At 29.8% G+C, this 17,373-nt stretch overlaps 1 protein-coding gene across 4 annotated transcripts; it reads right to left on the bottom strand.

Moving 5' to 3' along the window:
- Window positions 1–2,288: 2,288 nt before the first annotated feature.
- Window positions 2,289–14,323, bottom strand: LOC100164218 (GTPase-activating protein skywalker). 4 transcript variants are annotated; one of them, XM_003242939.4, is made up of 11 exons: window positions 13,270–14,322; window positions 12,416–12,604; window positions 12,189–12,313; window positions 12,006–12,113; window positions 11,764–11,937; window positions 11,089–11,307; window positions 8,893–8,979; window positions 6,473–6,631; window positions 6,179–6,396; window positions 5,976–6,113; window positions 2,289–5,766 (listed from the first exon to the last, which is right to left on the bottom strand). In XM_003242939.4, exons 1-11 carry the CDS (start codon window positions 13,652–13,654, stop codon window positions 5,757–5,759), a joined length of 1,812 nt encoding a protein of 603 aa, XP_003242987.1. In that variant the 5' UTR covers window positions 13,655–14,322; the 3' UTR covers window positions 2,289–5,756. The 4 variants fall into 4 exon arrangements, with proteins under 4 accessions (XP_003242987.1, XP_001947551.2, XP_008180761.1 ...); XM_001947516.5 differs by lacking the exon at window positions 8,893–8,979 and having other exon boundaries at window positions 13,270–14,320; XM_008182539.3 differs by lacking the exon at window positions 2,289–5,766 and having other exon boundaries at window positions 5,972–6,113; window positions 13,270–14,323.
- Between the last annotated feature and the right edge of the window lie 3,050 nt (window positions 14,324–17,373).

Genomic DNA, 17,373 nt, shown 5'->3' with positions numbered 1-17,373 from the left:
CGATCTACGCCACACCCAATTACGTGGTGCCGTGCGTACTTTCGACCTTCGTAAAATTTTTGTTTTTTTTTTTTTATTTATTAATTTAGAATTTTATATTGCTAATAATATCAAAGCGCCGGACTATATTATTATCATTTTTTTCCCTCGACAGTACCCACTCTATTTCAAAGCTCACTAAATTCTAATTCATAACTCATTAACGATTTGTATATAAGTATATTATTTGTCTCACAATCACGATTAATAAATATATTTATAATTAGTGTTATTGTAGGATATCCGACTATAATAATATCATTTATTTTAAAAAATGTATAACAAACTACCAAATAATTAACAATGGAATGGCTAAAAAATGGGAAACGGTTTAACACATATGATAATATTATGTACGGCGTATAGAATTATTATTTTATATTTTATATTAATAGGGCACCTGCTACAATTTGTAAGAAAACCAAAAAAATAATTTTGAAAATGTTTTGTACCAAGTGTAGTAGTTAATCAACGTATTTTCTTTCAAATTTTTTTTACGTATTTACTATTTTGTGTATCTTTTAAAATAAAAGGTTTTGAATTGTATGGTACCCTATAAAATTTGTATAAAATAGAAATGTATATTGCAGTAATAGTTACTGTTAGTACCTAGCTAATAACTATATAATATGAAAAAGTACAAAAAAAAAAAAAAAAAATAATAGATAGGTACTCACCTTTTATTTAGGAAGGACCCAACACAGACTAATATGATTTTATATCTAAAAGTAAGTTATTGTGAGTCTTGGTGGACATTTACAGGTATGTAATTTAGGTACCAGTATAATGGCATACTGCCCACACGGATACCATCCATTTTTCTTAATTTTATTCGTATATTAGAAAGAAGTCATAATATCAATCACATTTTGTTTTTTTATTACCAGAACAACCTATAGTAAGTTATTGTGGTGGGGTTCCCGCAGGTGGAAGTTTAACAGTAATTTAGCAGTATAATAGCTGTTTAGATAATATGTTTAATGGTACTGTATAGCGTTATAATGTATTTTTTATCTTAATAACTCATTAGTCACAGGTACTTTTTTGGTAGTAAAATTAAATAAAAATTGAACATAATATAATATTACAAGAGTAGGTAGGTATGTCATTATTTACCGGTAGGTAGTATATACTACACGAGTACCGAATTTTTAGCTAAGATACCATTATATATGATTAAAGGAAAAATAAATGCAAGTCATCAACACCCTATTATCTAGTGAACATTATTCATTAATTTATAGTATAGTTTGTGGTCTGTGTGTAAAATTATTGGTGAGGTTAATTAATATCTAATTTCGTTTTGTATTAATTGTCAAGAGCAATCCATTTTTTTGCTATTTTTGCTAATATTTGTATTCATCCGATAAAATTTCTGAAAACATATTTCATAGGTTAGGTAGGTATATTATTTTTAATTTTTCATGACATTTGGATAGGTAGGTAGTAAAAATTACTTTATTACATTTCTTAGTTAATTTTTTCTTAACAATATTATTAACATATTTTGAATGTTATTAATTATTAGAAAAGTTCAACTTAAAAAGTGGAAAAGTAGTTTTCAAGTAACCGAATTATACCTCATATAGGCCATGACCAATTCAAATTTTATGTTACAAATATAGATGTCTTATCTGACTAGGATAGTCGACAAATTGGCATAAGATGGTAGGATTTTGGACGGGATGCTCTTATAAGGGGATGTCTGCAAACTGTCTCTGACCCACCCACAACATAGTAAATTTGCGTTATGTTGATAGCTTTAATATCAGAGTGAATTGGCCCCTAATATCAAACTTTAAGTTAAGAATGTTATCTGTGTTTGTATGTTTTAAATTGTAATATTTACTTGCATAAAAATATAAATATTGTAAAAAAAAATCCAACGTACAAAAATAATCACACAGATAATGTTCTACGTTTTAAGTTAAATAATAAAATTATGAGTCAATTAACCTTAATATTCAATCTTAACGCACTAGATCGGTTCCACAACATGATCTAGAGAGAAAACATAAAACAATGCACTGATATCCTCTTAATATAACATTTAAGTATCATTATTAATTGTGCTATTATACATTAGAAATTATTTTCTTTTGTGCTTTTAAATTTTAATCAACCTTGTAAATTTTTTAAAAACAAACAAAAATAGTTCAGACCACTATTTAATACTAACTACTCATCGGGATCGCTAAATAAGGGGTAATATTTTTATTAATAAAGAACAATATAATATATATTGAATATACTGTTAATCAAAATGTAATTTTTATTTAGTTCGAATACATTGTGGTCTAACTCACACATTTCAAAAAGTACACAGCCTAATGTTATGTACAGATGATACTATAATATTATTATGTATGCGTATAAAGGTATTAAAATGTCTATAATAATACTAAATTGGTAACAAATAACTCAAAAAAAAAAAAAAATAATAATAAATAAATAAACAAACAACAAAAAATCATCTTTATGAATCAATATAATATAATATTATTAACATAGTGAATTGTAACAAAAATGTACAGTAAGATGCTAAATATAGCATTTGAAATAAACAGCAATGACGCGTATAACAGTTGGTCAAGGGCGGGGATAGGTACATAGAAAAAATTTGTTCGGCACTTACTGGACGGACACACATAAGTACATAACACATTTTAAGTGTTTACTATAATGCGATATACATCCGAAATCGAGTAAAGCCAACTCACTGTATGAAAATCGAATATACGTAGTAAAAACTTGCATTTAAAAAATAGGGGCCGACTGGAGGGGAGAAACATAATATATTATAATATGGATGTTATCACAGATGGCGACGATATATAAAACAATTAAAAGGTAACAATATTGTATCGCTGAGAGGGATATAATAAAATGGGCGGAATTATAAAAGACGCGCCACTTAAGGATTAGACTAGACTTCAAAAACAATAATAATATTAAAAACAATAATCATAATAATAATAGTAATAAAAAACACATTTTAAAAATTTCCTACTGTACATATTATAGCAATATGATTGGAACTAATGGAAGTCTCTGGTAAAGAAGTCGCAACAAAGTTGAATAGTTAAATTGTGTTTATAGGTATCCAACAGTATTTATTTTTCATATAGAAATAATATTACATTTGATATCGTAGCCTTAATTTTAGTTATAACAAAACGTCTATAAACGTTTTGAATGTAAAAAGGTTGAGGTAGTGTTGCGACAATTTTACCGGAGACTGAACATATATTTCACACAAAAATAAAACAACAAAGGTATACATGTCATAAACGATTAAACACAATATTGTAAAGCTATCTGTGTGTACACTTGGTAATAAAAAAAAAACTTAACAAAATTAATTAACATATAAATAAAACTGACATGAGAGTGCGCATAAAATGCTCTTGTCAACAAGTACGTATACTTTAAACAACTAAAAAGCTCAATGGAAAAAATTAGACATCTATAATGTATTATAGTATTTAAATAATGTCAACTATAATGAATATATATAATATAGGTATTGTATAATATATATATGTCACTAGACTATGAGTATAGCAGTCTAAGCGTATAATAATAATAATAATAATAATTTAATATAATATGCAAAATGCAATTTTACAACATAAGTAGTATATTTTTTTCACACTCAACACAAATTATATCACAATCTAACATGATATTTCAAACACACTATTTTATCCATTAGGATATTGGTATATAAATATAATATTGGAATTAACTTGGTAACAACAAAATAGCCGAGCAAACAATAATGCCTAATGTATTATAGAATATGTAATATATATATATAAAAAAAAAAACAAAACAATGGCTGAAAACAAACTTTCAATATTCAGTAACAAATGGTATAGTAATAATTAGAATAAGACCACACTTATAATATGCCTACACTAAGCGGCCTATATGCACAATAAAATTTTGTTTAAAACCGGTTCTATAACGTATATAAAATGTATAAATAATGCAATAAATATGAACTTATTTTTTAAGTACTGGTTGTATCTTAGACGAAACATTTAGAATCAAATTAACTCCTATGATGAACCATTTGAAATTAAATTTATTCTAATGTTCAGTTACACGAACCCGAAACTCAACTGAATCGTAAAACTAGTGAACACGATATTTAACATTTCAAAACCAATTACCATAAAATGGTAAATTTCAAAAAGCACTTTGTATATACTCAAAGTAATAGGTTAAAAATGATTCACACGCTAATATGTATGTTATATGTCCAAAATCAACTAACAAGTGATCAAATATAGGTATAAGTATTAGTATCGACCCATTATGTTTGATAAATCACCAATACATATTATAAAACTATTTTATATATTTTTTGGTAAAATGAAAGTTTTTTTTAACATTTATAAACCAGTTGTATATATGTTTATATTTAGATGAAATATGTACCTTAAACAATTCAATAGGAATCATAAAAATGTAACGTTCAAATAATGAAGTGGTGATTTATATGGTGTTCCAATTCCAATAATATGTTAATTATACCTATTATATTCAACAGAAAATAATTATTCTTGTTTTAAAAATTATTATAAGTTAGCGGCACGCTAGTAGTTCAACTCTTATCCATAATTTTCTGTCGAGTCAATTTTAACAATATACAGACACACACTTAGTAATAATTAAGTACACTTTTTAGTTTTAACATAAGCAATTAATTAGAATAATTTTAATGACTATACTTTTTTATATACAGCCTGTAATGAATATAAACGCCAAAAAAGATATATTCAGGAACATATTATAAGATTTATTGAATTTCTACTCAATTTTATGGGCAAAAACATTTCTTAAGATTAGGATTAAAAACTGTTGAACACATTTAGAGACATTATAATGCAAAACATATGGTTGAATTAAAAAAAATCCAACCAATAGAATTTTTTTTTTTTTTTTAATTTGTATAAGTTACTTAATATACATTATTATCTCCATTATTAAATTATGAACAAGTCAATCAAGTCTGTAATCCACAATAAATTGTTTTTAGATAAAATTCAGATACGACAATGTAATACATTGGTGATTTACTCAAGAGTAAAATATTTTTTTGATCTAAATATTAGGCTTTTTGTTTCTGAAACAGGCTGTATTTATCACTTATGACAATAGAATAACATTTTATAAATATTAAAGTTGCACATATACTCGTATTTTCCATTTAGAGTTAATTACGGTACTCAATATGCAGGAACAGACAATTGTTTGTAAAAAGTTTAATAAGCCCAACTCTACGTCGAGCTATGAATACTTAAGGTGTAATTATTATTTTATTGGAATAAAAAAATATATACTATATAATATTATGATAGTAATATTTTAATAATTGAAATAGTTAAATGTTTAAAAAAATTTTGTACTAGAACTTTAAGTACTAGAGCTATTTTGCATACCCGAGTACTCATTAATCAAAAATAATTTAAACTTGGATCTAATTTGGTAGTTAAATTCGAGTACTCATGCAACCTCAAAACATGTTATAATTATTAACTAAGTAGTAAGTATCTATTATCAAAATCCAGGAACAAAAGTTCTGTAATTGTCGTGAATTTTGTATTACAAAAAATTCTTATTCTAACTTACTAAATAAGTAACCATGGGTATAAAAAAAAATATATGACTAGTAGACTTGTCACTTTTGTGTTGAATCAGTACTTGCTTTAAAGAATCCTAAAAATAAAATTGTGGTTAATTTTGTATTAGAAAATAATATTTAACATTAAACTGTTGTTATATATGATTATACCGATATTATTGTATTTTATTAATTAAATAATATTTTTAGAGATTTTGGTTGGTCACAGTTAACCTGTAGCCCTTCCAGCACAGTTTCATCTTCATAATTTTGATATTTTGATATTAATTTTTAAATAACTTACACTCCATCAAAACCATATACTTCCAAAACTTTTATTTCAAAATCCAGACTTTTACACAATGGTGGGTTGTTGAATGTAGAACAACCCTCTGTTTTCCCATACCGGACGTTTTCATCCATCCATATTGCTTGACCGTCACTATATTAAAAACATAAACATAACAAATAATCATAACAAATTTCAAACTTGGTCAAAAACTCTACCCTCCGCCGATGGTGATCATTTTTTGATCAGCTGCCATAAACAGCTCATTGGCATGATGTACGTTATCAACTTCCATTCCAACCCATGGGTATTTTGCCTTACCCGGATATAGACTAAATATGAATGTCTCACCAGTACCAAAATAAGCTTGTCTATTCCCTCGATCATCCTTTTTGTTTCTTTCGATCCACTTAGAAGAACAATATGCACCAAAAACCTCCAATAAAAATAGAATATATAAGAATATTGTCAAACAGTGTAATAAATTATAGTATGTAGGTATTATTTTATACTTCATTATTGCAAGTTTTTATTAGTAGAAGTGTTGGTTCATGGTGTTCAACTCTAACATAGAATGTAGTTAAACTACAGCCATGCTCTTCAGTTGTGTAAAGAAGTATTGGTTGGTACATTGTTATCCTTACAGGCAACCAAGACCATAGTGTAAAAAGCTGGAATTAATTAATATAAAAATGTCCATTAGCTTATCATAAGTATTTATAGATTAAATTTAACCATTTTTAATAATTAGTTCAAGGCGTGTAACCATGTTGATAAAATCAAATTGTAAACTCATTAAAAACATGAATAATAATTCAATTAATGAAATCAGAAATCAGAACACAATTAAAATATTGGCACCAAATAATGCCAAAAACAAATTTTTATTTAGGTTCTAACAACACACTAAATAAAATATGTAACATAAATAATATTATACACAGTATTTACACCAATATTTTACTAAGAAAAATTCTGTATGTATCGGAAAATAACTACACGAGTTTTAAACAAATTGTTCACTTAAAATGTTGATGTTATTTTAGGTGATATATAAACTGAATATCTTGAAGATTGACTATATAATAAACTTAAGTTTTCCATTATTTTGAGAAATAATGAATATTTTTTAACAACAAAATATTATCATGTTATTATATAAATAATTCCGGTTACATGCCTTGATTTTTTTGTAATAATGTACAATTTGATATATAATTTAATTTAACACTATAACAGTATACATTTTGTACAAGAAGATTAAAACTATTTCATAAAATAATACTTGCTCTGTCCAGTAGCGTAGCTGGAGCTCAATTAAGGGTGGGGTCTATTTAAATACTATTATATTTTATTACCTATAACAGTGATTAAAACATCACTAATAAAAAATTCCAAGCGGGTGCGATCTAATCATGGTCCTCACAGGTATGCCACTGGCACTGTCGGTTGTTTAAATTACTTTTAAACATAACTCATGCATGAATACAATATTTAAAATTAATAAATTAAACAGTATTTCATACAAATTGCACTGAATAAAATTATACTTTTAACTTGCTTTTAACATATAGTAGGTTAAATGGTAAATTTATAGATGCAGCCAATCAGAAAAATAAAACAATGATTATTTTGAATTAACCTTAGTTTTAATAAAGATGAAATTTATAAAAATTTGGATCTAGCCAATTAGTATTGCTCTGTTAAAAATTGGGACAAAAAAAAAAAAGAAATAGAAAACATTAAAACTAAAAAATGCAATGACCAATAAATGTGGGGACTGAAAATATCAATAAACACTAAAGCTGTATTTGTAGCAAAAATAATTGTTGGCTGGAAATGTAATAGATAATTGTTTATATATAAACGTACTACAAATCATTCTGATCATAACAAAGTGAACTTTATTTTGCTTCCCTCTAAATGTGCTTATTTTCCCCATTAGCAATGTTTCCAAAATTTTACCTAATTTTATAATTTTATAACTATTATATGGCCAGAAATCACTAATAATTGAAATTTAAAAAAATATAAAGGCTGGTATATAGTAATTAACGAAATACCGGAATTGTAGTTTTGTCAAAGTATTACACAAACTAAACATATTAATAACACTCATAATGGCAGTATTGCACTGCATCAAATATTAATGTATAGTTTAAACAATTTAGTTTATAAGAAACTTGATCCCACAACATCAGTTGACGTACAAAGATTATTTTTAATGTATAAAAATATGTAAGCACTCCCCGGTAGACAAAGATTAAATTAAATAAATACTATTTAAGAAATTTTTTAACAATTTATTTTGTTAAAAAATCCAAGCCCCAATAATAATCTATGCATCTGAAACACTGTCAAAAGATAAACCTCAGCTAGTATAAACTAATAAAGTTAATGCCTCATCAAACAATTATTAATATACTTAACCCTGAATAAATATCAGATGCAATAGTTTATTTTTCAAATGATAAATTGTAATATTATTGTTTATAAAGAAATTTAAATTCATTTATAACATACTTCAATTTCATTATTATTGTCTAATGTGCACTTATGATAATTAAATAAAAATTGTAAATTTATCTATATACAGTGATTATTTAAGTAAATGGTCTGTGTAAACATATACATAGATAACACTAATAGTCTAATATATTCTAATTACTAAAACAATTGATTAACAACACTGGAATTAATCTTGCAAAATTAAAATTAAATAAATTAAACTAGAATGTATGGCACTCTAGATCTATTTTCTAGATTTCTAAAAACATAATTATAAAATATAAGCTAATTGCATGTACTCAAAAAATATACAGAATAAAGCTTGGATAAAAAAATATAAATTAAGTTCAAACGTTCTGCAAAAATAAATAAATAAAATTTTTTAAATATCTCGATTCAGCTGCAGTTTGTATAATAAACTTACATCCTGATGATTAGCTATCAAAGATCTGATATTGTTAATTGGATAACTGGCCATCGTAGAAGCACGAGGGCTTGGTGAATGTTCTCCCTGAATGTCAGCATAACACATACAAGTTTATTACCAAATGTTATGTTATTGATAAAATGCAAGTATGATTCACTATCAGACTATCATTTGAAGATTTATATCACCAGATTATATTTATTTTAATTAATTCATACATTTAAAACTTATTGGACAGCTAAGAATATCATTAGATTTACACAATACAAATTGACTTAAAATAATTTTGTTATCTCAAACACAAATTTTCTTTGGAACCAATCACAAAGTACTCTGTCCGGAATAAGGAAGTACCCGGGCGGCGGACCATAACAAGTTTGCTGTGTGCAGGTCGGTCTTATGACTATAACTGTATGTTTATAACTATGAAAAGGTCGCTGGTGGGAAACTGGTTGCCGTTTGAGCGATGAGGGATATTCTTATCCCGGACGGAGTGTATATTATATTATTATTAATTATGAAATTTACCAAGTATAATTTTCAAGTAAAAATAATGAAATAAAAATTTTTTTGAAACTTAATATTTAGAACCTATTTATACATGCAACTACAAGAAAATTATAATCCGAATGATCACTTTAAAATATAAATTAAAATTAGTCAGAATAACTTAATAATCCAATTGATATAGATAGGTCAGTTGATAGTATTTCAGAAAAATAGAATAGATGTTTGGTATTGGTATAATATTTACTTATTGACTTATATAGAATAATTGTCCTGAGCTAATCATGAAGTTTTGGACCTGTAGCCTAATTTTTAAAATAATTTTTTTTTTACATACATATTATTATGTAATATGTATATTATTTAACTGTAATTTAACAATAGTAGGTATGGATATATTATTATTTAACAATAACAAACTTAAAATTAAAACAGGTTGAACACAATAAAATGTAGAATTACTTATGGCTATATGGTAGGTATATTATTATTTTGGAATAAGTTGATTATATTTTGTTCACTTATTTTATTTTTAAATCTTCATGAGCAGGGCTTGTAAGTTCATGCTCTAAAAAACGCTTGAATATGCATGTAACTATACTCCAAAAAGTGCTCAAATATACAGTTAAAAAACCTTTGATTGCAATAAAAACTCGTAAATATAATAAAAAAATATGTCAATTAATTTTTTTAATTTATAAATAATACTTAATCGCATCCCAGTATTTTTTTTATTCTAAAATTTTATGAATAAACACATTTTTTTTGGTTCTTACTTTTGATTATAATTGTTTTTATTAGACTAGACGGGTGGTACATTATTTTTAATAATTTAATTGTCAAAATAATCATAATGTTTATATATTGATTGTATATTTAAAACGCTAATGTTTTAAAACATATTTCGTTTTTGATTGACATCTAAAAGATTGGCACTTACATGTTGTTCAAATTAAATTTAAAAAATGTTAAATACTATTAAAATATGAAAAAATGCATGATTATGCCAAAATATAACAAACATGTCGAAAACCTAGAAATATTTAATTATATTATGCAAATTTTAATTTTATACATTAAAATTCTGTCATCTTGAAGCAATTTACTATGTTACCTAGCGTTTAATACAACTTGTCAAGATTGATATGCAAATTCACAAGCTTACAAGCCCAGTTTATAAGAATAATTTCCAAAATATATGACAACTTGAGTAATTTGTTAGAAAAATGATTACAGTAGTAATTTATACATAAAACATTTATTTGACAACACTGTAATATAATTTGAACGATAAAAATATATAATATTAACTATGATTACGATTGCTGAAAGTTTAATAATCCCCAGTCGGATTAAAACTAAAAATTCAAGAGGTTACGACAACAATGCAAAACACAACTAAATGTAGGTAACCTATAATTGTTATCTCAATATTAAATTATAGACAAGTTTAGAAGTTTGAAATATATTAATGATGTATTAAGAAATTGCTGAAATACAATGAATAAGTTAAACAAATGGTTAACAGTATTCATACAAATCGAAGAAAAATATAAGTACTTAAGTTATTTTGGTATTTTAACTTTTAAGTATAGAAAATAATAACTTTTCAGAAATTTTCAGCAATTATACGACTATTATTATACTATGCACATCTACTAAATTATATTGTATTCTACAACTTACCTCACGAATAGTAAGTGTATGAGAGGCCATCTGAATATTCATTTGAGATTGACTAGTAGGTAAATTTTCACTAGAACAGGAACGGTTTAATTTATTGGAACCAGATAAAACAACTTTACTCTTCAATATCATCTCCGTTTTTACAAAAACTCTATGAATGTATGCTGAACTGAGACCTCGAATTTTAAATGCTGTTTTAAGCATTTTTTGCGGATTTGCCTAAAATAAGATAATAAATGCATAAATCATAACCGTTATTTATTTAGATTAATTTAACACGTTAACCACCATATGCCCGCCGGCCGTCACATGACTATGCATTATCTGTGCGCCAAGTATGTATTTCAGTGTCATTCCAAATTTGTATATTATATTTATTTGAAAAAAGTTTAAAAAATAAAAAAAAATTTAAAAATATATTTTTTACATCGAAAAATTTGTAATAATTTGCGCTACGCCACATCGCTTTTTTGGTGCATTATAGTAGCGCCATGGAAAAGTTAATAATATAAAACCATATTCATTTACGGCCGCCGACGGTCATGTGGCGTGGTAGTAATGATCAACTATGGGCGCCGGCGGGCATAAAAGTATAGAATTTGAACATTGCTGTACGGCCGCCGGCGGGCATATGGCGGTTAACGTGTTAAGATATTGTATATTTTAATTAGGTACCGGCATTTGACGGCAAAAATTCATCAAAGCCACATCTACTCCATGACTATTTATTTCTTCGGCCCAAATAGAATTACTTGTAGTTGAGTATTTGTAAAAAAGTTGCAAGATAGCCATTGCCATACGATATAACACTTTTATGCCTTCATGAAGATAACAATCCATTACACGAACCTAAAATAAAAATATATTTATACACCTTAATATAACTTTAAACTACAACTTCATTATATCTAACTAACTGCATGATGAAACGGTAGTCCTTGAAATATCCACCAAATCCAATCCATGTACATTTTTTCTGATTTTTTTATTGGACAATGTTTCCCAATATGCCCCGCAGCAGATTTCTATAAGTTATTATTTTTAAAATTAAAAAACAAACTATTATAATATTTACAGTTTGATAAATTGTAGGTACGCACAACATGTTTTCTACATATATTTAATACAGTTTTCCATGTAACTTCATACAATAATTTTGTTTGTGTTACAAATACTAAGTTCTTGGACGAAACTAAGCTTGTTAGACTATTATAGCATTCCTCTTCTAAAAAAAATACAAAATACAAAATACAAAAAACAAATTTAAAAATAGTTTCTTAGATGAAGTACCTATGTTATTAAAATAATTATAATATTAAATTCAAACCAGGCATAAAATGTAGCAGCAATGATGTTAACGAATATATAGCAGGGCTATAAGTGATGTCTGGACAAGCAAACCCCAGTACGCAAACTATTCTGTCAGTAATATTCTTGCCTGTTGAATCAAGATGATGTAAATGTCTGTGTTTCGACTCAACAAATGTCGGTAAAATAATTGGTTTATCTGGAAGATCTAATAAAATGCAAAGAATGTTTAAATTATTTTCAGAAATAAAAACTTGAATTAACTAAACACTTCTAACTATTTTAAATCAGTTTTGAAATGTTTAATCTTTCAAATGTCAATAGAAATGTTTTTTTTTTTTTTTAAATTAAATGTATTAAAAAAGGTAAAGGAAAAATAAGTACCTAATTTGAATGATCACAGAAAACAAAATATTTATCTCTAATTAGTGTTTATAGTTTATACTACTGTTACTATAATATTACATAAACAAGTAGTTACTATTTATATAATATTAAATCTTAAGAAAAATATTATCATAAAATATTGTGTACTTAGGTATATAAATGAAACAATTGAAATAACTCATAAAAATATAAAATTCTGTACCTACCTAGTTTATTTTCTTGGTTTTTTAAGTTTAGATACCTATCTATTTGGTTAAAATGGAAATATTTCAAAATAAAAAATCTTAATTATTAGCAAAAAAAAAAGACATAAATATAGATTTATATGAAACAAATTTATCAGTAATAGATTTTTAAATAATAAGTGCCTTATTAATTTCTTTTAGTAATGTCCAATTTTTTGAATTTAGTGCCTACACAAAAACATTGTACTATTGACAAAAAAAATATTAAATAATTGATGAAAAAGCATAATAAACTTCTTACCAGTAGACCCAAACAACTGTCGTACAAGATCCCAGTAGAATCCCTCTTGCATGTTTTTGCTGTTTTCGGACGCGTGTTGCCTGCAAAGCGCCGGCCAAAGTTGAGCCCTGATGGGATGGTTGGTCGGCCAGCAGTTGTCGCGCAGCATCTTCTTGACGTCCTTCTGGAAGCCCGCAGCGAGGAGGCTCTGGATCTCGCCGAACGACTTGAGAGCCTGCTTCTTGGCCGTCAGGGGACTGCCGGGGAACGCGGACGGCGGACCGAGTGCCGTCGGCGGTGGCGGTATACCGTCCACGTTGACGTGGGGCTGATAGACGTCCGCCGCGGACGACAGCAGCTCATCCTTGGCTGTCGACGACAACATGGCACTGTCGGCCACCACCATGCCGGGGACTGACTTAGGTGTAGTCGTTGACGGTCACGAACTTGGTCTTTCTGGCGTTTGACATCACTGCTCCTGATCGCCACCTGCAGCGGACCCGGACCGAGACGTGAGGGCGACGACGACGGACCGACAGCAGCAGCGGCGGCGGCGTCCACGGCAGCCGACAGGTGTGTTCATTTCGCCGATCGACGAAGGTGTTTCGCAATATCAACAACGGCGACGATTATTATTACGATCGTTATTATTGTAACCGTCGCGGCGACGACACGAAGTGAACATCATCCGATCGTCGTCTGCGGCGGAGGACCTCTCAAAACCCGCGGTGCTTTATCACTATCGACGACGACGACGACGGTGGCGGCGGCGGCGGCACGCGACAATCGCCCAGCGCACACCTCTCGCGCGTGCGCGCTCGCGCTCGTGTGCGTCCCGCGCTCGTGTGCGTCCCGCGGCTGCAAAGTCGACGTCGCCGTCGCTCACTTCCCGTATTGCGTACGGCTCTACGACAATGCGAATAATATTATCGTCGTTTGGCCCACGGTCGTCCGACACTCGGCAGTCGGCGGCCAGCAGGCTCTGGTCGGCAGCCGCAGACCCGACCGCAGCCGTTACCCGGTCGGCGGTTATTCGCGCGGCCGCGGCGTAACCGACCGCGGCGGCGGCGGCGGCGGTGTTTGCGGTCTACAATGTTATTTTAAATATTTAATAATATTATTATTATTAATCACCGCAATATTATTATTATTATATTATGATAATGGCGCGTTCACCGTTTATCACGATAATAATAATATATTATAATATTGATAATAATTATTGATATTACGCGGCGGTTTTATCACGACGAGACTCGCCGCCGTCGTCGTCGTCGTCTCGACGTGATAGCGGAGCGGACAACACCTTATCTTGTTATTGATTAAAAATGTTCTGGTTCGCGCCGAGCACGACTCGCCGGTGGCGGCAGGGTCAAAGGAATGTTGTAGGCGCCCGTGCGGAGACCTCGGCGGCGGCGTCGGCGGAGGGGAAAAAAGGGTTAAGGCGACGACGTGAAAGCGGGTATCTGTGCACGCACGAGCGGCGGACGGTCCGCGCCGTCGTCGTTTACATACAGAGATAATAATATGCCATTATTATTATTATTATTATGTACTTGCAATTATTTAGTATTTACATATTATTATAATAATAATATTACGATATAGATAGAGGTGTGTACCTACGGTAATAACACGGATGTGGACGCGACCGCAATAATAATGTTATTATTATTATTGTGTGACGTTATAGCCGAAACGACGACTGTTAATATAGGTACGAAACGCTTCAAACCTTTATTACCAAGTCAGCTACCTCTATCGATCATATCATAAAATTATAGAGTAGGTACGTATACACGACCTACCCGTCTATATACCTACCTCCTATCCACCACCTACGTACCTATATATATCGGTACGCGAGTCAGACGACCGCGGTCGTTCGTGCAGAGTACGGTGCGCCGGAATGCTAATCCGGCAAATCGGCAGGTGGCGGCGGCGATGGCGGGGCGGTGAAATTTTGATCGGAAAATCCGACGAAAATTATATCGTCACAGGACGTCCTAACGCGGTCACACCAGCAGACACGGCAACGCTATATTATAACGACACTGCAACGAAACAATTTATTTAACGTGTGTGCCAGTCACACGGCAGTACACGCACGACAGAAGTGAATACTTAGATGTGTATTATATTTGACTTTGGCGATCAAAGTCTGATCGGAATTTTTATAATATTTCACACAATTATAATATTATGTTGGGTATACTATATAATATTATTAACGTGTTGTGTAAATAATATATTATTAAAATTATATCAATATTAGGCACGCACAGTTGTCACTGTATTATATAATATTATTAGTATCTACAGAGTAAATAGAAAAATGTAATTTATGTATTTTAATACGTTTAACGCTCGACGTTAAAATACGTCATGACGTGTCAAACGGTTCGCCGTCACTTGTGAAGTATTTTCACTTTGATAAATAATAATAATAATATTATATTATTGATATTGTTATATAGCAGTAATATTATAGGTAGGTACCTATACCGAAAAATGTAACATGATATTGTACACCGCTCGAACGAGACGCGACGACTGCCTCGCCTCGTGATGTTTACGATGCACATTTTAATAATATTGTTCATATTATATTAAAATAATAATTAATATCGTATTTCGTGTTTTGCACATCGGCGAATAACATTATTAGCGTTTAGCGGTCGTACGCATAAAATAATGATATATTATTACGAGTTGGTAGGTGGTATTATCATATCATGCGGTGTGTTTACGCAATAATTTTGTTTATGACGATAATAATAAATTATTCGCGATGGCGATCCCTACATATACAGTATTAGGTATGATTTATAATTAGCTCAATAATTATTGTCCGAATCAAACCGCCTAATGAACACTGCAAGTAATGCGCGTAAACAAATTGATAATTTAATATGAGAAAACAAAAAAGTTACGGTTTCCCTTTCAAGAGCTAAAAGCTTGTGCAGCCGAAACGGAGGGAGTTCGAGCAGGTATTATGATATACAAAGTTTGATAATAATATTACTTATATATATATATAAATTATAGTGCACCTATTATGGAATGTGTAATGTGTTTACAACATCGCGAATGTCAAGTTGAATAACATTATATACCGGCGACCTACCTATCTATAATAGGTACGGTTAAAATTTACCCAATTTACAAACAATATTTCTAATCTCGGTGCTCGTAGTTGCCCAACAGTAATAAATTATTATTAACTTACTAATAATTGTTTAGTGCTGTACGTTCTATAATCTTTGTTAAGCTACTGTTTGTTTTGTTTCTATTATTATATTATCTGCAGGATACAGCTGGTTTACTTATATTATTGTTTGTTTTTATAAGTAGCTATGCATTGGACTATCGGAGTATATTTAAAAAAACATAAGATAAATATTAGTGTATGCCTACGCCCGACTGGAAGAACATCGAATTCGTTGTGTAACAAAACGGGATATATAACCTTGGCCTATCAAGGATTAACCTCATTAAACCATATATATATTCAAAGTAGTAATCGGAGAAGTCGGGCGTATTTCGCAAGTGCCACCCCATGTTCGCGCAATTCCGTTGGAAAAAAATTGATCGTGCTGGGTAGGTATATAGCGAAATAAATAAATTGTTCAGAGTATACGTTATAACAATGTCCGTGCCCCGATTTAGGCAAGTGCGGATGGTGCACTTACACTCGGCCTCGCAAGCAGCAAAATAAACCGTAACACTATATAATATGTAAATATAAGTAATTTTTCCATTTTTATGCAGTACTGCAATTTAGTTTATTTTGATTTAAATTATATTAAAATTCTAGAGGATTTTTAATGTCTTAATGTAGGTAGCATAATATTATAATATCTCCATTGTCCTTGATTTACGAAACCGAGTAACTAAATTGTATTTATAGTATCCACATAAAATAATGTAGAAATACTTTACGAGTTATGAGACCTATAATATAGCGGTAGGTACATATTTAACGCATTAAGCAAAAGTCATTTTTTTGTTTGATTACCAACGTTTCTTCTTCCACTCTAATTTTCGACCTCAAATAATAAGTCGCCGCGCTTGGCCCTGGAATTCCATTAAATCAGTCCCTGCAGATATTATTGTACGCCGGGC

This window comes from Acyrthosiphon pisum, chromosome X (assembly GCF_005508785.2).
Source record: "Acyrthosiphon pisum isolate AL4f chromosome X, pea_aphid_22Mar2018_4r6ur, whole genome shotgun sequence".
In the NCBI taxonomy this organism is placed as follows: domain Eukaryota; kingdom Metazoa; phylum Arthropoda; class Insecta; order Hemiptera; family Aphididae; genus Acyrthosiphon; species Acyrthosiphon pisum.
This window is presented reverse-complemented; position numbering and strand designations above follow the sequence as displayed.